Below are 22,278 nucleotides of genomic sequence, written 5' to 3' on the forward strand. Positions count from 1 at the left end.
GCATCATTTAATATTTATTCATGAGTAACAGAGAAGGCAAGTGTTACTGGTTTAAAATGTTGGTTGTAGATTTGCAAATGTATCTACACTCTCGGTTAGTGAAGCATCACCTCTCTGTGCTTCTGTTTCTTCGTTTCCAGGATGCACCTGCAGGTCTTAGTAACTCAAGTAAATGGCAAATAGGCTCCCTGTAAAATATAATGGACGTGCTGTTTTCAATGGAAATGTTTCAGTTCATATCATTTGATCATTCAGAGACAGCTGAGCACGGTACGATGTTTGCCTAAACCTAACTTACTGTTAAAGAACATTAATGAAGTCCAGTTATGAAACTAAGCCTTTCAATAACAATAACAGAAGTTGAATGAAAAACACAAAACACTGTGCAGAAGACCCAGGACCATGACACATGAAGGCAATCCATTTCTTCCACTTTGTGAAAAGGCGTCTCCTTTAGTCTTTTGCCAAAAACTCATCCTACTCACAAAGATATCGTTTTATACACATTCTTTAAGCTATTTTTTTGTTACCAACAATGAGCCTTTTTTTTTTTTTTTTTTTTTTACCACAACATCCTCTTTAATTACTCCAAGATACAGCATCATGGGATCTACAGGGATTTTGCCACCTATTTCCTTTCTTAGAGTTAAACATGTATCGTCCCAAAATATTTGAACTTTCATGTCCAAAGATTTTGTGAGTGGGTGTCATTCATGTGACCACATTGCCTCCTGCTGCTGTGACTCACATTGCTTTTAAGGTGTAACAAAGACACAAATTCAATTTTTTCTAACCAAATTCTCTCCAGTCTGTTGAGCTTGTGTGTCACCCACATATAAGATAAATTCTCCTTTGTTATTTGTATGTCTAGTTTTTTGTTTTAATGTAGGTATTATTCCCTTTGTGTTTCTGGAGGCCTTGGTATATTTTTCCAATTATTCTGTTTATATGTTTCAGTCTATATATATACACTATGATGCTAATAAAGAAATAAATGAAGACAAAAGAAAAACAATATTATGATGATGTAATAGGGAGAATGGAGGAGACACAGCTCCTCCTCCTGATACTTGCATTAAATGGCTCCTCCAGCGACTTTTCTCGAAATCAGTTCTTAGTTCAAGTCGACATCATGCTGGTGACTCTCTGTGCTCTCATCACTGCTCTAACATGTAAACACTCTGACTTATATTGCACACATATATTTTAATGTCAGTGTGTTTCTCTTGACTGCATGTCTTCTTGATGTTTACAGGTGTGAGTGGTGTGACGGTGGTGACACAGAAACCTCCTGTTGTGTCAGTGAGGAAAGGAGAGACAGCCACCATGGACTGTAACCTGGGGACTGTTATTTACTATGCTGCTTGGTGGTATAAACAGATTCCAGGAGGAGTTCCTCAGTATGTACTGAGGTTTTATCATGGCTGGAGTTCTCCAAACTATGGCTCTGGATTCTCCTCTCCAAAATTCACATGTACTCATCAGTCAACAACAGATTATCGTTTGATCATTAAAAATGTGGAGGAGGGAGACTCTGCAGTCTATTACTGTAAGACATGGGACAGCTCTGTTAATGAGTACACATCACAGTGATTTACAGTGTGACAAAAACTTCCTCACTATTAGTTCTGCTTTTTGTGCACAAACTCAGTGCACCAAAGGCACACAATTAGTTCTTAAACATTGCTCTGTTAAATGTATTCATTGCATTTCTTTCATTTGCACTTTCACTTTAAATAAACAAAGCACCAAATATACACACATCATTCACTCATAAAACCTCACACCATCAGCTTTTAATATTATTGTGGTGTAAAATATGTTTGATCAAAAACATTGTCAACATGTTAATTCTAATCAGATTCCAAGCTGTAGCCTTTAGTTGCAGAGAGAAGAAGCATGTTAACCCTTTAAGACCTACCATGGAACCAAGTCCACCAGAGGTTATATTATATCTTTACATGTTGTAGTGCCATTTTTGGGAGCATTTCAAGTTGATTTTAATAATATGTCTGCATTAAGTGCATAGTAATTACATACATTGCAAAAAAGTGCAATAAACTACAAAAAAATTTAAAATCGTTTTTTTTTTTTTTAACATATATTTCTAGTTACAGAAATTTAAGAGGCTTATCCCTCAAAACTGTAAAAAAGTTGCACAAAATAGTTTCCCACCACAGGAAATTTATTTTAAGTGTCTTCATAGTTTTATTTTTGAAATACACCAATTTTTATATACTGCAGGGAAAACGAAATTAAATATTATAATGCAAATTTTACAAAAAAAACAGCATATGCATCAAAATAAGTATTTCCAGCAGTGCAATATGAGTCCTAAGCTTCCCAGAAACGACACAGAAAGTCATAAAGTTAAACATAACTTTTAAAAACACCAGTATAGGCTCATAAGGCCCTGATGGTAAAAAACTACATTTCCACAAAATGATGTCACTTCCGGTTTCGGGCAGGACATGGAGGACATGCGATAGTTCGTGCTGATGGACATAGAAAGTGTTACAAACAGCTGATCGGATTGGCAAAGCGTGTTTCTGGAATATTATGTTTTTGTTTCTGCAAGTGCTTTTTATCCAGTTTTTGCAAACCTATATGTGGAAGGAAACTGTGACTTAGGACAAGCTGATGGCATAAGATGTAACTACAACTCCTCCGGTTTCATATGTAAAAAAAATTATTGCGCTAGCTTACGTGGTTGCAGAGCTACCGGGATTTACAAATAGTTACGCAAAACAGAGCGTGCCCGCTCTGACCGCCTTTAAAGGGTTAATGAGGTAGAAAGAGAATTTAAACATATACAGATAAGTGAATTTCTCTGTGTTTGTGTATTTCTATTTTTTTTCATTTTTTTAGATAATTAATCTATCTATGTATCAGTGTATCTAATTTGTAGTTATGAAAGAGGAATATACTGCTTCACTGAGTGAATGGGTTAAATGCAGAGAGGAATTTCCCCATGGGTATCAATAAAGTATACATTATTATTATTATTATTATTATTATTATTATTATTATTATTATTATTATTATTATTATAATAAACCATGTAATGTCATGTTATGGCTGTGACAGGCAGGATTAGGACCCAAATGCAGGACTCAAACAAAAGGTTAAGCTGAAAACTGTAGGTTTATATGCTGTGACAGAAACCTGGAATATTACAATGGAGAAAAAAAAACTGGAAATTAGAAAAACACAGAGCTAGAAGTTATCAGGAGCCACAGAGAAAACACATAGCAATGAGGACATATAATGGTACAACATAACAATAGACAGAGGAAAACAGATGGCCTAAATACACAGGGATCTGGGAGCAATCACACATAACCGGACGTGAAGGAAGCAAAACTGGAAATATTAAGAAAGGATGCAAGACTATCAAAGTAAAACAGGAAGCAGGAGACGGCACAGAGATACAGACTTGACACAAAAATCCGACTGACTGCGGAGACAGAGCAAATATGGAGCACAGAGACAAGAGTAACTAACACTCACAGGGAGACATGACTGACTGGGGAGACAACGGAGATGAATGAACACAGAGACGAGGGAGACTTGACAGGAAACGAGGAACACAGGAACGGCAGAAAGAAAACATGGAGGCAGACACTAAACACAGGCTGAGATGAACACTAAGGGAGGGAGAACTAAGATCACTGAGAACTTAAAAGGAAACCAAAATCATGAACAACAGTAATCAAAGAATGTAAATCCAAAACTTGAAACACAAATACTGAGTCGCAGACCCAGTACCATGACATATACACTGATTAAGTCATTTATATCAGTTTTTGAAGAGCAAATACAAAGGAGATTATGTGAAATCATTGAGATTGAAATAATAATGCTCATATATAGGCAATGTTCACTGTATGAAATTATAAATTATTGACATCGGTAATTTAAGTCTTTTATAAAAGAAGGCTGTTTTTTTTGAAACTCCTCTTTCAGTTCTGCTCTCCTCTGTGTCTTTATAAGCTTCATTGATTACCACTTCATAATTAAACAGGCAGAGACAGGAGACTCTGCAGTGTATTACTGACACACATGATGACATGATAATAATGAGTAAGTATCACAGTGATCCAGCTGGGACAAAATGTACTCACTATTACTTGTGCTTTTTGAGACTGGTCCATGTTAAAATAAAAGAGCTATTAAGAAAGATCAAAAAGAGTTATAAAAATATGATCTTCTCGAAATATAAAGAAAGGGAAAATATTGAAATTAAGTGAATGTCTCTATTTAAAAAATTTCATGATGTGATAGGAACGAAGCTGACTAAATATTAACTGATAACTTATAGCAAAGGGGTAGGATTAAATAAGTGTGTACTACTTCCCACTCCCTTTCAACGTGTAAATGAATCAGACCGAGCAATATTGAAATGTATCGACTCTTGCATAATATTTTTTTCCGTCTTATTTTCTTTACTAAATGTACCCTGTATATTGTTTACATGTTTGAAATAAATTAACAATAACAATAACAAATAACCGACCAGCTTGAAACCTTTTCCAAAACATGAACAGTCAGTCACCTCAGGTCTGTGATGAATGAATACAAAGTTTTCACCATCCCTGAAGATCAAGTCATCAAAAATATTCAGTTTGAAGTAATTTGATTGAAAACATTAATTCAGTGATGGACTATTCAGGAAAGTGATCAATCTAGAGTTGTGACTGACAAAAGTACAAAGTGTTTTGATGAGAACTGAGCCAATGCGAGAAAAAAACTGAAATAAACACTGAATTACTTTTTTGTGACTCATTTTAACATTTATCACTGAGCGTACAAATAAGCAAGGAATTTCAGCAATATGCACATTCATCTACAACAACACAAATGATCATACACACAATGCTAACAAACACAAAAATGTGTATGCTGCTGTATGTGATTTGTTTTAATAATATACATTTGATGTATACTAGTCTATAGTGGTAAAAAAAACTGATTACTGTTACATTCCAGCCGCAGCACATGTGGCAATAATCAGACTAAAAGGATAGTGTTTGTTACACAATGAGGTTGTGTAAAATAGATACATGTAAATGAAGAACTGTCAGCTCTTGAGACAAACGTTTTATATTGAAGTTTTAAATGCAGCTAAATTAAAGTTTAGTTGGTAATCAATCATAAACACCTGTGGGTAGAAAGAAAATGTAACGTGTGCGCATAAAGACATCAGTGATAAACATTTGTTTCTTTTACAACAACTTTTTTCAAGAGTAGTTTCTTATGACAAACATGAGTGTAAATGATGAATACAGTGGGGCAAAAAAGTATTTAGTCAGCCACCAATTGTGCAAGTTCCCCCACTTAAAATGATGACAGAGGTCAGTAATTTGCACCAGAGGTACATTTCAACTGTGAGAGACAGAATGTGAAAAAAAAATCCATGAATTCACATGGTAGGATTTGTAAAGAATTTATTCGTAAATCAGGGTGGAAAATAAGTATTTGGTCAATAACAAAAATACAACTCAATACTTTGTAACATAACCTTTGTTGGCAATAACAGAGGTCAAACGTTTACTATAGGTCTTTACCAGATGTGCACACACAGTAGCTGGTATTTTGGCCCATTCCTCCATGCAGATCTTCTTGAGAGCAGTGATGTTTTGGGGCTGTCGCCGAGCAACACGGACTTTCAACTCCCGCCACAGATTTTCTATGGGGTTGAGGTCTGGAGACTGGCTAGGCCACTCCAGGACTTTCAAATGCTTCTCACGGAGCCACTCCTTTGTTGCCCGGGCGGTGTGTTTTGGATCATTGTCATGTTGGAAGACCCAGCCTCGTTTCATCTTCAAAGTTCTCACTGATGGAAGGAGGTTTTGGCTCAAAATCTCACGATACATGGCCCCATTCATTCTGTCCTTAACACGGATCAGTCGTCCTGTCCCCTTGGCAGAAAAAACAGCCCCATAGCATGATGTTTCCACCCCCATGCTTCACAGTAGGTATGGTGTTCTTGGGATGCAACTCAGTATTCTTCTTCCTCCAAACACGACGAGTTGAGTTTATACCAAAAAGTTCTACTTTGGTTTCATCTGACCACATGACATTCTCCCAATCCTCTGCTGTATCATCCATGTGCTCTCTGGCAAACTTCAGACGGGCCTGGACATGCACTGGCTTCAGCAGCGGAACACGTCTGGCACTGCGGGATTTGATTCCCTGCCGTTGTAGTGTGTTACTGATGGTGACCTTTGTTACTTTGGTCCCAGCTCTCTGCAGGTCATTCACCAGGTCCCCCCGTGTGGTTCTGGGATCTTTGCTCACCGTTCTCATGATCATTTTGACCCCACGGGATGAGATCTTGCGTGGAGCCCCAGATCGAGGGAGATTATCAGTGGTCTTGTATGTCTTCCATTTTCTGATGATTGCTCCCACAGTTGATTTTTTCACACCAAGCTGCTTGCCTATTGTAGATTCACTCTTCCCAGTCTGGTGCAGGTCTACAATACTTTTCCTGGTGTCCTTCGAAAGCTCTTTGGTCTTGGCCATGGCGGAGTTTGGAGTCTGACTGTTTGAGGCTGTGGACAGGTGTCTTTTATACAGATGATGAGTTCAAACAGGTGCCATTCATACAGGTAACGAGTGGGGGACAGAAAAGCTTCTTACAGAAGACGTTACAGGTCTGTGAGAGCCAGAGATTTTCCTTGTTTGAGGTGACCAAATACTTATTTTCCACCCTAATTTACGAATAAATTCTTTACAAATCCTACCATGTGAATTCATGGATTTTTTTTTCACATTCTGTCTCTCACAGTTGAAGTGTACCTCTGGTGCAAATTACTGACCTCTGTCATCATTTTAAGTAGGGGAACTTGCACAATCGGTGGCTGACTAAATACTTTTTTGCCCCACTGTATGAATCAGAAACATGTGAAATGTGAAACTCCTCATAAATCATTTGATCTATGAATGAAAGTAATTTTGTTGAACCTCCTCCTCCTTTGGTTTCCTCTGTGTCTTTATAAGCTCCAGTATCTCTTCTCACAATCTTACTCACATCTCAGCTGAACAGTAAAGATCATTTACACCTCACACTGACAACATGCTGTGGACCCTCTGCACTCTCATCACTGCTCTAACATGTAAGATCTTCTTCTCATTCCTATTTTTTTTTATTCCATATTTAGAGTTAAACTTTTACCTACAGATTTTTCTGTGTTTCCTGGCAGATGTTGATGCAGTGATCGTGTTGACCCAGACACCTGCTGTCCACACAGTTTCTCCAGGTCAACAAGCTGTTCTCAACTGCAACATAGAGAGATATGATGGGAATTATGTTAGATGGTATAAACAAGTTCATGAAGAGGCTCCTCAATATGTTCTAAGATTTCTTCATTCTAGCAGCTCACTTGAATTTGGAACAGGATTCTCTTCAGACAAGTTCAACTCTAAATCCTCATCAAACATTGATTACCAGTTCATTATCAAGCGAGCAGAGACAGGAGACTCTGCAGTGTATTACTGTCAGACATATGATGACTCTCCTTCTGCACCCGTATCACAGTGATTCAGGCTGTGACAAAAACCTCCTCATTAGTACTTCTGCTTTTTCAGACTATCACTTACAGATTATAGATCCATCAAGAAAATTCTAAAGAAAACGCACCACCTTCAGATACTGTGTTTTTAAATACTGGATTTCTAGTTTTTGTTCTTTAATTAAAAATATAAAAAGGAAAACAGTGAAACAAATTCACAAATGATCAGATAAACCAAATTACATGTTCTCTCAATCAATTTGGTGCAGTTCTCACAGCAGAAAAGCCCACTGTGCATGCTCGTCTCAGAACAGTTAGGACACTTAATAACACAGACTCATCTGTGCAAAAGACACTTCAACAATGAAACTGTTTCACATTTGTCAAAACATCAATAGTCAGTCAATTATTTAAACTCTGTGATGAATGAATGTAAAACTTTGACTACACTACAGAGTCATCAAAATGATTTTTTTGTTTTTTTTCCCCCTCAAAATATTACTGATCATTGAAAGAGTTCTGCAGAGTGTAAGCTTAATATAGAACCAAAATGAAATGTGAAGAATGTCTTTGAAACTTTACATAACTGATGAAATGGAGAAGAGCAAAATAATACTTGTCAAACTCTATGCATGAGAAAACAGACAAAGAAAACACATAACAGTATAGTCCAGGTGGAAGTTTTCCACTTAAATAAAGCCTGCAGACGAGCAGTGAGCGGTAGCTAACATTCTTTAGTCCAAACACACAAAGACAACAGACAACCAAGCTTGATGGAGCCCCTGCATGTCCGCGGGACAGACGGTCAGCAGAGTCTCTCTGAGTCTAGCATGGCTCTCTCCAGGAACAAAAGGCAGTACACAGCTGTTTCACACCTTAAGGTTCACACTCCCTTGCTACTTCCCAGAGTCCTCGAAGAGACAAAAGACTGGTCCTCTGGATTTCCTGTTTCCCCCAACATCCTTACTACACCCCCTACCATTTGTCTTAAGTATGAGTGTCAGACATGTTAAAATCCAGTGGCACCAAGGCATTACAATAACATGATTAATACATGAGTGAAAGAAATTCCTATACACCAGTAAAGTCACACTACATTCAGCAACCACTTTATTAATTATGCCTCTTCCACTGCTCGCCACAGTCATCCAAATATCTAACCAGCATTTCACATCAGCAGCAACTCAAAGCATTTAGGCATGCAGGCATAAGACTGCTGAAGTTCAAACTGAGCATCTTTGAAAGCCCATCTGACCTTGAAGCAGATGGGCTACAGCAAAAGCAAGAAATTGTAACAGACATTTTATAGACACTACTCACAGGTCTAACTGTTACATTCTAACTGCAGTTTAACTGAAGTGTTGTTAACATGCAGTTAAACAAAAATCCAAAGCTATACTGAAGTTAGACCATCTTCATTTACATTTAGTAGTGATCACAAACATATTTATAAAGGCAGAAGGAAAATGTAGAAAGGTGAGGATAAGGACACTAGTAAATGTTTGATACTTTTACAACCACTTTTCAAGAACATTATTTTTGTCAGACATGGGGATTAAACATGATTTTGGTAATCCTGATGGTGTGATTGATTGTAGTTATTGTATTATTAATGTATATATTTTTCTATCATTTGTACAAATTCATGATTAATATTGTAGTAAATAATTAATATAGATAGCTGTGCAGTCAAAAGGGGTTTTATTTACAACACCGGGTGTGATAATTAGAAGACGGTTTTGTCATGAGGTTGATGACAAATTGGGGGTGAATGAATGTCAGCGTGAGGCTTAAATCACTCTGGCTTGATTGCCTGCAATTGGCTCCAGGTGTGCAGGAACTGGAGGAGGTGGCATTCCCCTAACAAAACATACTTTATTATTGATGACTGATAAATAAAAAGAAAAAAAAGAATACAATACAGTTCTAGAATTGTGTTGAATGGGATTATTTTACAACAAACTATTGCCAATAAATGTAATTGTCATGGCAGGTTATGTCGGTTATGCCGGTGTGTTTGTTGAATGGACGCAAGTGAAGACACAAAGGGATATGGAACTCAGGGGTAAACAAAAGGCAAGCATTTTCTGTGGCTGATAACATGAACTCAAACGAAGGCAAACAGGGCCGAGAGCTAAATGAAAACCTAAACTGGAAGAACTGAAATAACTGAGACAGAGATGAGACAGAGGAACTATGAATGGACTAAGACAACTATGATATGGTAACTATGAATACCTGCAGGGAGGTAACACAGATGATCCGACAAAGACTGAAAGGACACACACAGACTAAATATAAAGAAGGGAGATTAGGGGAAGTGGAAACACATGAGGAAACAGCTGACACAATAGACCAGGGGTAAATTGTTCTTATATAGCGCTTTTGTACTCTTTCTGAGCACTCAAAGGACTTTATACAACTAATTCATTCACCCATTCACACGAACACTTTCTTCTGAGCTCTTAAGTGCTCGTAAGTATCTACCATTCATACACATTCACACTGCGATGGACGCATCGGAGAGCAACATGGGGTTAGTATCGTGCCCAAGGATATTTGGCATGCAGACTGGAGCAGCCTGGGATCGAACCACCTTCTGGTTAGTGGCTGACCTGCTCTGCCACCTGAGGTACAGGTACACACCCAGGGGCGTCGAACTCCAGGACTCGAGGCCCGGTGGGTTAATTAAATGATTAGTTCATTACCAGCCCTGGAGAACTTCAAAACATGTTGAAGTTCTAGCCCCGTTCTAGCCAACTTACACTGGCTTCCTATTAAATATCGATTTGATTTTAAGATCTTGTTGTTTACTTATAAAATTCGAAATAATAGGGCGCCAAATTACTTAGCTGATCTCCTCTGTCAGTATAGCCCTTAGAGAGCACGAAGATCATCGGGTCAACTGCTCTTAGTGCAACCTAGATCTCAGCTGAAGACTAGAGGAGACCGTGCCTTTGCTGTTGCCGCACCCAAATTATGGAATAATCTTCCTCTTGACGTTTGCGCATCTGATTCTATTCAATCTTTTAAATCATGTCTAAAAACTTACTTGTTTAACCTAGCATCCGAGGCTAATTAGAGTGATTTTCATCCGGCTCTGCATTTACATTATGTAATTATTTTATATCTGTAATTTATATTTTTTATATTGTGATTTTATCTGTGTTATGGTATTACTGGGAAGCACTTTGGTGTACTTTGGTCTTTAAATGTGCTATACACATAAATTTGTTATAATTTGATATGATACATGTTAGAAATCACAGTAAAGCAAAATGTTTAAGTCATGTGTTTATTTGCAGATATTCAGAGAAACTGCTATTTTTCATATATCAATAAAAGCATTGGCTATGCAACATTTGTTTTACTTTTTTAGTGAGCAAGAATACACTTTCAAAGTAGCCACTAACATAAATTCAGAATGACTAACCTGAAATTGTTGCATTTTAGTAAGGTGAAGATATGAGAACATAATCAATGTGTAACCACATTTAACTGTTTAATTCTAAAGAAATGCTCTGAAAATGCCTGTTTTTCCATATTTGTAGACTGGAGAGTATCATTACACCATTCTGCTTGAAAACTCAAAGGGAAAGGTGACACTGGTTTAAAACATCGGTTGTAAATTTGCAAATCTTCACACTCAGTTAATGAAGCATCACATCTCTCCTCCTCCCTCTCTTCCTGTCCAGGATACATCTGCAGGTCTCGGTATCTTTTATAACTTAATGCAAATGAAGTCGTGTCAGCTCTCTGTAACATTACGTGGAACTTTCCCTGACTATAAAATGTGATTTATATTATTATATTTTCAGGCTGCATTTCACTATAATTTGGTAAATTAAAGGCAGTTTACTTCTTTGGTTTGGTCTATGAACTTCTCATAACAAAATAAACTAAATTGAGTCCAGCTCTGTAACTAATCTTTACTGCAGCTCTACTCTCAACTCTACTCCTTTACAGTTCACTTGGTCTTCAGGAAGTTCCTGTATGCTCTCTCCTCATGAGTATTGTCTTGCATCAGTAGGAACCTGGAATCCACTGGACCAGAGACACACACTCCTCCGCCGTACTGGAGGATTTGGAGTCCAGGTTTTTCTTCATTCTACCAGCTAAGACACTGACCATAGCCAAATACAAAAGTAGTGAAGAAACATGCAGAAAAAGTAAAAGGAGAAGATGCCAGTGACTTCCACGTGTAAAATCATTTGTTTTGATTGTTCTTTCATCATTGCCTGTGTTGTGCACCTGTTGTTGATTGCATTAAGACTAAAGCAGCTGAAATTGATTAACAATCTAACAAACCTCTGCTACTTGACTGATCAGACCAGAAGTTTAACTGACTTGATGCAATACTCACACTGGATGTTCTTAATGGTTTTTCATAGTTGGGAACTTTTAAGCTGAAAATGTAATGTTGCTGCAAATAATGCTAATATCATTACTGTCATTTTGTAGACTTTTGTAGTCACTAACGTAACGTTTAGTGAGGTAGATATACAAGAACCTCAGCATCATTAAGAATATCTAACAGTGTTCTCTAGATGGTGATACATTCAAATTTAGCAAAATTCACATCAAGGCTTATTTTTTTGAATAAAGCACAAGTTTAAGTATAAAATATAACTATATACTATAATCCTGTCTCATTTTAGATGTAGCGATAGAAACCATTATAAAATTCAAAACAACAATCAAATAAACAAACAAACAAAAAAGAAACGAATAAAGGGAAAATGAAGAAGAAAAAAACAAGACATTACCAACATCAGTGTTTATGAAAATAATGTTAATAATACAGGTTAGAGAAAGGGGGGGGGAAATCCAGTGCTCCTCCTCCTGTCAGTCTCTCTGAGTTTCAGTGACATATTTAATGGTTCACACCTCCTCTCCTCATTCTACAGAAGGAGTCAAATCTCTTCCCAAATTACAAATCCATTCCCAAAACACACTGACAACATGCTGGTGACTCTCTGTGCTCTCATCACTGCTCTAACATGTAAAGAGTCTAAAATATACTGAAGAATAGATCTCATGTTAGATTTAAATGTCAGTGTGTTTCTCTTGATTCCATGTCTTCTTGATGTTTGCAGGTGTGAGTGGTGTGACAGTGCTGACACAGAAGCCTCCTGTTTTATCAGTGAGGAAAGGAGAGACAGCCACCATGGACTGTAACCTGGGGACTGTTACTAATGCTGCTCGGTGGTATAAACAGATTCCAGGAGGAAGTCCTCAGTTTATGGTGTCCTTTTATCATGGCTGGAGTTCTCCAACCTATGGTTCTGGGTTCTCCTCTCCAAAATTCACATCCACTCATCAGTCAACAACAGATTATCGTTTGATCATCAAGAATGTGGAGGAGGGAGACTCTGCAGTCTATTACTGTAAGACATGGGATGACTCTGCTGATAGTGGGGTATCACAGTGATTTACTCTGTGACAAAAACCTCCACACAGATACTTCTGCTTTTTTAAGCTTTTTGGTATCCTGATAAAAGACACCTTCAACAAACACACTGAAACCCCACCACCTTCAAATACTGTGTTATTTGTTTTGTTTTTTTTATTGTTATATTAATCAGGAAAATCATGACAAAAGCCAAGAGGGGACTATTCAGTCAAAACTACTCAAATAATGATATACAAAACAGGAGACCAATACTGTATGCTGTTATCTATAGGTAATATAACTTTAATAGACATCAGACTCAACTGATGAAACTGACACAACCAGGAGATAGGAAAGACAAAGAAAACAGAAGTTGGGAAGAGGCTCAAGAGAAGCAGAGGGAAAGAAAAACAGAGAGACAGAGAGAAGAGACACTAAAAACCTGCTTGATCACCTGCTGGGAAAAAAAAACAAGCAAAAAGAGAACAACACAGTATGGAAACCACAGCAACAACCAACATAAGCATAAGTAACAGTAAACAATAAATAATGAATGTTACTGAGCGGCACACAAGACCGACAAATCACAATATGTTTAGAGGCAGCAGACAATCAATGGTGTATGTCTGTGAGTACCTTTTTGTACTCACCTGTGTGCAAACAGATATTCACCACCAGCATTGTGCACCAGGATTAGAAGAGTTACATCCTGAGTGTTAGTAACAGTGGTGCTCAGTTTCATCAGTTTGCAATAATATGTGTCACAGTGATAATCCGATTGTTTAACTCTCAAGATGTAGATGAGAGAAACTATAATAAAATGTCTGTATCACAGTAATCTGTATTTGAACTCTTTGTTCAGTTGTTCAATATTCATTAATGACGTAACATTTTATAAAATGTTCTCCTAACTCTAACCACTCTGGTTTCATGTGACGTTACACAAAAGGTTATGCATTTTGTTTGTTGACTAATTATAACAATTAATTGTAACAGTTAGTGGGGTTCTGCTCTGTTTTTGTCCAAATATAAATATAAAAACTGGTAATGGTTAAAGGATCAATAATAAATCTTAAGAACATAGAAACCAACTTATAATAATAAAATATAACACCACAATTTTAAGGGAGAGGAGGGAGACATCACTATCAGCAATAATTATTAATACAAAAACTGAATTACCCTTTACTAAAGACAAGTTACCCAAAACATCACACACTCTGCAGGTTTAGCTCCTCCTCCTGTCAGTCTCTGAGTTTCAGTGTCATATTTAATGGTTCACACCTCCTCTCCTCATCCTACAGAAGCAGTTCTATCACTTTCCAAGTTACAAATCTCAACACACAGTGACAACATGCTGGTGACTCTCTGTGCTCTCGTCACTGCTCTAACATGTATGGAACCTCATTTATATTTCAGATCAGTAGTTATTTGTTGGATTCATAAATGTTTGTGTTTCTCTTGACTCCATGTCTTCATGTTGTTTGCAGGTGTGAGTGGTGTGACGGTGCTGACACAGAAACCTCCTGTTTTATCAGTGAGGAAAGGAGAGACAGCCACCATGGACTGTAACCTGGGGACTATTGATAACATTGTCTTTTGGTATAAACAGATTCCAGGAGGAGTTCCTCAGTTTGTGCTGTATTTTTATCATAGCTCTAGTTCTCCAACCTATGGCTCTGGGTTCTCTGCTCCAAAATTCACATCCACTCATCAGTCAACAAAAGATTATCGTTTGATCATCAAAAATGTGGAGGAGGGAGACTCTGCAGTCTATTACTGTAAGACATTTGACAGCTCTAACTCTGCTGTATCACAGTGATTTACACTGTGACAAAAACCTCCTCACTGATACTTCTGCTTTTTAATGCTCATTTTTTTCACAAGTTGACAAAAGACCAATTCAGATGAGAGTGTTCTTCTCATCTGTTTCATAACCCATCTTTTTGGAGAAAGACATTTCACTCATGTTCTTTCTGTGTTTGCTGGCAGATGCTAATGCAGTGTTAGTGTTTATTCAGATACCTGCTGTCCACTCTCGGCAAAGAAGGTGTTCTCAGCTGCAACACAGAGAAATGGTTGAATTATGTTAGATGGTCTAAACATTAGTTTCTTTTTTTAAATTCATATAGCACATTTAATTACAACAGCAATTAACCAGATTGCTGTATAAAAATACAAAATAACTAGTAACTTATAATGTTAGTACCAAACACCAAATAAATATCAAATAACTCTCTTACTGTATTAAAAGCCAATGAATACAAAAGTGTTTTAAGATGAGATTTTAAAAGATTGACAGTAGGAGCCTGTCTGATGTGTAAGGGTAGATCAGGGGTAGGCAACTCCAGGCCTCGAGTATCAGTGTCCTGCAGGTTTTAGATGTGTCCATGATCCAATACGGCTGATTCAAATTGCTAAATGACCTCCTCAACATGTTTTGAAGTTTTCCAGAGGGCTGGTAATGAACTAATCATTTGATTCAAGTAGTGATGGTAAATTTGATTCTTTTTACTGAATCGAGTTTTAATGAGTCACTCACCAAAGTGAATCAGCTTTTTTGAGTCATGTGATTCACTGAGTCAGTTGACCAGAGAGTGCAAAAAATGTACATTTTCACTCAAACTTAATTTGTTTCTCTTTTCATGTAAATCCTACTGCTAAGATGAATGATTCTAAAAAAAAAAAAAAACCAACTATTTTATAGACCAAAAGACCAAAAACATTTCTAAAATTAATTAATTTCCTATCAAAATTGCTTAATAAACATTTATTTTGTTTATTTTTATTTTATTAGCATTTTCCTTAAATGTATTAAATATATATTTTCTCATCTAAATGTCCACTGAGCTGTGAGCCAGGGCGCGGTAATGCGCCTTAACATTGGTTGCCAACCAAGAGGAAAAAGAAGCTGTGAGCCAGGAGGGAGGGGGTGAGTGAGTGAGTGAGTGATTCGCTTACGTTTACGATTCAGCACAGGAGGGAGGGGGTGAGTGAGTGACTGAGTGATTCGTTCGCTCTATGATTCAGCACAGGAGGGAGGGGGTGAGCGAGTCCTGAGTGATTCGCTTAAGCTTACGATTCAGTAGTGATGGCCAAATGAAGCTTTCCGAAGCACTGAAGCTTGTATTGAAAAACGGTTCATTACTCGAAGCTTTTCAACACAGTCCTCTCCGGTGACATCTGGTGGTGAAAATTTTGAAGAGCAGCTTGAATCTGCAAAATAAAACGGACTGCTCAATCATCACTGCTCACTCAAGAGTGGAGTTCTCTCTGATATTGGGCCACCGTTCCGTTGCTTTGAACATGTAATTGGTTTTGTTTTCTCGATTGGGGGGCTGAAAAAAATGTAATGCGTATTTGCGTAATACATTTTGATCAATAAGCTTTCCCTATTTAAACATGCACTATGGTGTGGCCTTTCTTTGCTCATAACTCCTTGATGTTGGTAAATACAATAAGTGAGCAATATATATAATATACATATGAGAATGCACAGCACATTATGGAGTATGCCCCTGCTGTGAAGTCCTGCCTCCATCTACTTGTCGTTTAATCACTGGACAGCTGGACAAGTTCATACAAAATATTAGATTAGGCCAATTGTCCTATACATATTTTTGACCTAGGGGTGGGATTGATTGTGAACTGGAAAGGGAAAATGCTTAGGGAGCTGAGTACGGCTGCATCGTCACTGATTTGTAGAATCATTTTGATTCGATACAGGATCTGATTCAATTTGATTGGAATCTGGAAAGTTTTGCCTCAGTCAGAAATATTACAATTCTGATCATTTAACAGTATATATCCATAATTTCGTATCTATTAAAAGAAAGCTGACACATGTGAGACTTAATTAGAGATGTAAACAGAGAGTTATGAAACCTGCAGCTGCAGAAGCCAGCGAAAAAAAAAAAGAGGCAAACACAGCGCGGACCCAACGACACACCAAAATCTGACTCTGACGCGTCGGGTCCGCGCTCTGTGTTTACGTTTGTATGCAGAATCCGTAAACCTGCTCCCAGTTACTGTTTTAGCTGTATGGTGTTTGACGACATGTTGTGAGGTTTAACCTGAGATGCTGGCGTTTCAGGCATAATAACGTTAATTGACAAATCGACACGGGATTTTAATGAATCAATATCACTTTATTCAATTTAGCATGGATTGTAATCAGAAAAGCGATAATCAAAACCCTCCCCTAATCAAGAACTTGCAAAGTAAAAACATGATCTATGTAAGGTAGCCCTTTTGTTATTTACATTTAAAAAGAGGATTAGTGTTACTGTGCGCTGGCTGAGTCTGTTTCTTTTCTTAGAAATAGTTTCTCCTGCCCTGGAGAAAATCCACTTGCATGGAACAGAAGAGGCTGTGGAGTGCAGGAACTACACTGCAAGTTGGTACATATGCAGGTATTCCTGGGTCCTGCAGACTATCACCTAAAAACAATAAACAAAATGATTTTCTAAACTGTGTAGCAATGTAATGTACGTATAGTGTCAAATACATTTTTGTAGTCTTCATTAGCTTTAATTCACATGGAAGTGTTCGTAAAGTCATATGCTGTAATGATATTTACATTATGAAAACATGATTTTGGACATTTCAAGTTTTTCACTTCGGCAGATAAAATGAATTGAGCAAAATCAACTCAAAATATTCCCACACGCCAGAACGTCCTCTCTTCCTCGCTGGCTCCATATCTGTCAGTGGAATGATCACCTCGTCGCTATCTGTCACCATCAACACACTCCAAGAATCCCGTGGATGATTCACTTCCTTATATCCGTTTGAATCAGGTACCGAAGCAGTTACGTGCGTAATGAAGCTTCGGACGTCACTGGTCACGTGACTTTTGCCAAACGAAGCAAGCCTCGACACAGTGCTTCTGAACCAGTGTGTTGTTTTTTTCGACACACGCTCCGGAGCGTCAGCTTCAAGCGGGCCATCACTACGATTCAGCACAGGAAGGGAGGGGGTGAGTAGCTCAAATGTGCTGTTAGCATGTTAGCAGAGCAATGCTACTGTGAACTGAGGAGCTTCTACTCAGGGTTTTTTCTTCCAGTTCAGAGCAGAATTTTTTTTTGTAAAGATACTGGATGTTGTGTTTTTCTCCACAATTTTAATTATAAGCTAGATACATTGCTGCTAACAGCAACAGGGATGAGTCAGTGAGTCAGTTGGGCTTGTGAATCGAGTATTGAACGATTCGTTCATGATTCGTGCATCACTAGATTCAAGTGTGTTGACCCAGGGTGATATCTAAAACCTGCAGGACACTGGCCGTCGAGGCCTGCAGTTGCCTATCCCTGGTGTAGATTATATCACAGTTTAGGCGTTACAACCCCAAATGCTCGATCGCCTCTGTGAACCAACCTTGACATTGGTATGGCTAAAAGCAAAAGATTATTTGATCAACAAGATCTAGAGGGCACATAAGGCTGTAAGAGGTCAGACAAATATCCAATTCAGGGCTTTGTAAGTCAACAATAAAATTTTAAAATCAATTCTGAAGTGAACAGTGAGCCAGTGAAGATAGGCAAGCACTGGAGAAATATGTTCACGTCTATTGGTTCGGGTCAGAAGACGAGCTGCAGCATTTGTCAAAGTCATTATGGCAGCTTACTTGGCTTTCGAACCTCTATCCCCAGAGCTGTACTTCTTAACACAAATATATCTACTTTCTACTCCTTACATTTTCAAAACAGAATTGTTGCTTTTGGTTCATTTATAACATTTATGCTAAAGGCTGGAAGGAGTGCAGGTGTCTTCAGGTACTACAGAATCTAGCTAGCTCTACAGAAGAGGATGAAGAATTAAGAAAGTGACTGGCAGATGTTGATGCAGTGATAGCGTTGACCCAGACGGCTGCTGTCCACACAGTTTCTTCAGGTCAACAAGCTGTTGTCAACTGCAACATTGAGAGAGATGATAGGAATTCTGTTAGCTGCTATAAACAAGTTCCTGGAGGGCTTCCTCTGTATGCTTTAAGATTTCACTATTCTGAGAGCTCACACAGCTTTGAAACAAGATGCAGACAGATTCAACTCTACATCCTAATGAATTATTGATTATCACTAAAATATCAAGCGGACAGAAACAGGAGCAGTGCATTACTGTCAGACATGGGATGACTCTGCTGATGATTCCATATCAGTTATTTACATTGTGGGAAAAAATTTCCTCAACATTATTTTTGCTTTCTTTGAATCTTTTACTTGAAGACAGTCCCATCAAGAAAACTCTAGGTAACATATAACCTTCAAATAACCCGTTATTAAACAACAGCTATCTAATTTTTAAAAAATTATTTTAAACCTTCATTATTAAAAATAGTTAGAGTAAATGTAATAGTATTTAGATTACACAAATTTGATCACTGTTACACTTTGTTTAACACTTAATACTTAATAAGAACGTTAATAAGATGCAGCTATTAAAATTAAGGCTACACTAAACTCTGATTAGAGCTTCTAGATTGAGAAAATTTAAAGAAACTTAATTTGGATTAATCAGAAACACATTTATAAAAATGGAAATGAAGAAATGTTAGGACAACTTTTGATTTCTTTGTAAGACATGGTTGTCAAACACTGTGCGACCATTTGCTCTCTTTTATCTGCTCTAACATGGTGGATCCTACATGTTAGAACATGTCTACTTCATTTTATAGCCTGTACAAGACAAAAAACATTAAATAAAATTATTTAATCTGTTTTTATTTTCTGAGAGGTGGGGATTCAGTGTTGACCCAAGTAACCAGTTCTCAGTTCTGAGATTTCATCATTCTCACAGGTCAACTGCATTTTCAGCAGGATTCTCCTCAGACAGATTAATATCTAAATCCTGACCAAACACTGATTTCAAGTCTATTATCAATCATTCAGAGACAGGAGACTCTGCAGTGAGTTCCTGTTAGACATGGGAAGACTCTCCCAAGAAAGCTGGTTCATAGAGAAGCAGACTGTGGCCAAAATGTTATTGAGAGACAGTACAGCTCTGACTAATGCTGGCCAATAATGAGGACTTTATTAAACCTTGCACAAAACAAGTGACATGAAGGAATAAACATGACTACACAGAGAGAGACACAGTTATAAAACACAAACAGATGAAGTGAATGAGATGTTGACAGTGAAAGTTGGCCTCAGCAGGATGTTTCAGTTCCTCTCCCCTCATCAGTGACAGTCAGGAGGTTTTTGTACAGCCATGTATACAAACTGAATCACTGTGGTATTCGGACAAGGCACCAAGCTGATTGTGACAAGTAAGTACTTTTTAACTGATCATAAAACAAGAGAGATTTTGCAAAAATCTGCTGATGACTACTTAGTTCAATATGTTTCTTGTTCAGCATAATTTTTTTACGATTTTGTAGAATCTGAAATAGTTTCAGGTTGTCTCATATACAGGAGACATGAATGACATGTTTAAAAAATGTGAAATGGTGTCAAACCAGTTCTATGAAAATGGTGTGAAATATGTTGTTTTTCTGTTCTTATTGCTTTTGATTTATGTTTAGGCTAGTATTTCAAAAACATACATAGGCCCGTTTTCTCTTTCTTCAATAGTTGTTAACACTGTTACTAAAGTTCAAAATTACTTTGAAGTGATTAGAGCCTGGCCGTACACTTTTCTTTGACGTGAAAGAAAATTACCCACATTAGCTGACATGTTATGCAGAAACGTGTAGAATTAAATCAAAGACATCTGACATGGAAAGTTAAACAGTAACTACTCATATTTTATTTGGTAAAAATATAAAAAGAAATTCAAACAATATGTTGGATCCATATATTTTTGTATTGTACAATAGTTTTGTTTTCTTCTAACTTCATAACAAATGTTATGTTTATTCCATATTGACTCTTCTTGATTTCTTCTGGTTATGACTTCATTTCCAATTTCCTTCTTTCTTTTATTTTTCTTTTTTTGTTTTGTGAATGTTCTTCATGTATTTTCAGGCTCCAGCCTCCCTCCTCCTGTCCTGACAGTCTTCCCTCCGTCCAGTGCTGAGCTCCAGTCCGACACAGCTTCTCTGGTCTGTCTGTCCAGTCAGTCTGTGCCTTTTGCAGATGTGAGCTGGTTGGCTGCTGGGAGTCCAGTGAGCAGTGGGATCTCTACCAGCACTGCTGTTCAGAGACCAGACCAGACTTACCAGATCAGCAGCTCTCTGACCATCCAGACATCAGACTGGAACATGGATAAGGTTTATACATGTAAAGTGTCTTTGGGCTCACAGACTTCAGAGAAAACCATCAAGAAGTCAGAATGTCCCACTGAGTAGTCGAGGATCAGAATGTGCATTTAAAATCTGCTTCTTTACTGCTTGTGCTGTTTGCTCATTACAGTCGTTACGTGTTAGAAATCAGAATAATGCAAAAGGTTTAAGTCATGTATTCATTTGCTGGTTTTTAACAAGTATTTTCAGGAATTCATGTTTTGCATTAAATTAATAAAAGCATTGATTTAAAAATGTGTTTTGTTGTGAATAAATGGGAAATTGTGCCACTGTTTTGCACCAACATAAATGTAAGGTGATTGAAATGAACTCTTAAATTTTAGAGAGGGGCGCACCGAGGAAAACAACACTTATAAGCACTAAATTTTCAATTTTGTTGCTCCCATAATTAAAACACAAGTATATTCTGACATACAGACTAAGTAACATTTGACCACTAGAGAGCATCATTTAATATTTATTCATGAGTAAGAGAGAAGGCAAGTGTTACTGGTTTAAAATGTTGGTTGTAGATTTGCAAATGTATCTTCACTCTCGGTTAGTGAAGCATCGCCTCTCTGTGCTTCTGTTTCTTCGTTTCCAGGATGCACCTGCAGGTCTTAGTAACTCAAGTAAATCAGAATCAGAATCAGAATGGGTTTTATTGCCAAATGTTGAGCAGGTTTACAACATTAGGAAATGGCAAATAGGCTCCCTGTAAAATAAAATGGACCTGCTGTTTTTAATGGAAATGTTTCAGTTCATATCCTTTGATCATTCAGAGACAGCTGAGCACGGTACGATGTTTGCCTAAACCTAACTTACTGTTAAAGAACACTAATGAAGTCCAGTTATGAAACTAAACCTTTCTGCATCTTTCTGCTGTCATTTGTTGTTTTGCATTGAACATTAAAACCATTACATATAACCAGTCGGTAATATCTAACAAGAACAGAAGTTGAATGAAAAACACAAAACACTGTGCAGAAGACTCAGGACCATGACACATGAATGCAATCCATTCCTTCCACTTTTGTGAAAAGGCGTCTCCTTTAGACCTTTGCAAGAAACCCATCCTCTCATAAAGATATCCTTTATATACCCTTTAATTACTCCAAGATACAGCATCATGGGATCTACAGGGATTTTGC

General features: G+C 37.5%; 1 protein-coding gene across 6 annotated transcripts; it reads left to right on the forward strand.

Annotated features, from left to right (window-relative positions):
- Positions 1-1,024: 1,024 nt before the first annotated feature.
- LOC120744303 (immunoglobulin lambda-1 light chain-like) lies at positions 1,025-21,385 on the forward strand. Of its 6 annotated transcripts, none has more exons than XM_040048604.1 (4): positions 1,025-1,172; positions 1,256-1,583; positions 20,142-20,173; positions 20,871-21,385. In XM_040048604.1, exons 1-4 carry the CDS (start codon positions 1,040-1,042, stop codon positions 21,191-21,193), a joined length of 816 nt encoding a protein of 271 aa, XP_039904538.1. In that variant the 5' UTR covers positions 1,025-1,039; the 3' UTR covers positions 21,194-21,385. The 6 variants fall into 6 exon arrangements, with proteins under 6 accessions (XP_039904538.1, XP_039904546.1, XP_039904560.1 ...); XM_040048612.1 differs by lacking the exon at positions 1,256-1,583 and adding an exon at positions 12,611-12,933 and having other exon boundaries at positions 20,140-20,173; XM_040048626.1 differs by lacking the exons at positions 1,025-1,172; positions 1,256-1,583 and adding exons at positions 7,004-7,118; positions 7,206-7,531 and having other exon boundaries at positions 20,140-20,173.
- Positions 21,386-22,278: the final 893 nt, after the last annotated feature.

Source organism: Simochromis diagramma, unplaced genomic scaffold (assembly GCF_900408965.1).
Source record: "Simochromis diagramma unplaced genomic scaffold, fSimDia1.1 OVJJ01000321.1, whole genome shotgun sequence".
In the NCBI taxonomy this organism is placed as follows: Eukaryota; Metazoa; Chordata; class Actinopteri; order Cichliformes; family Cichlidae; genus Simochromis; species Simochromis diagramma.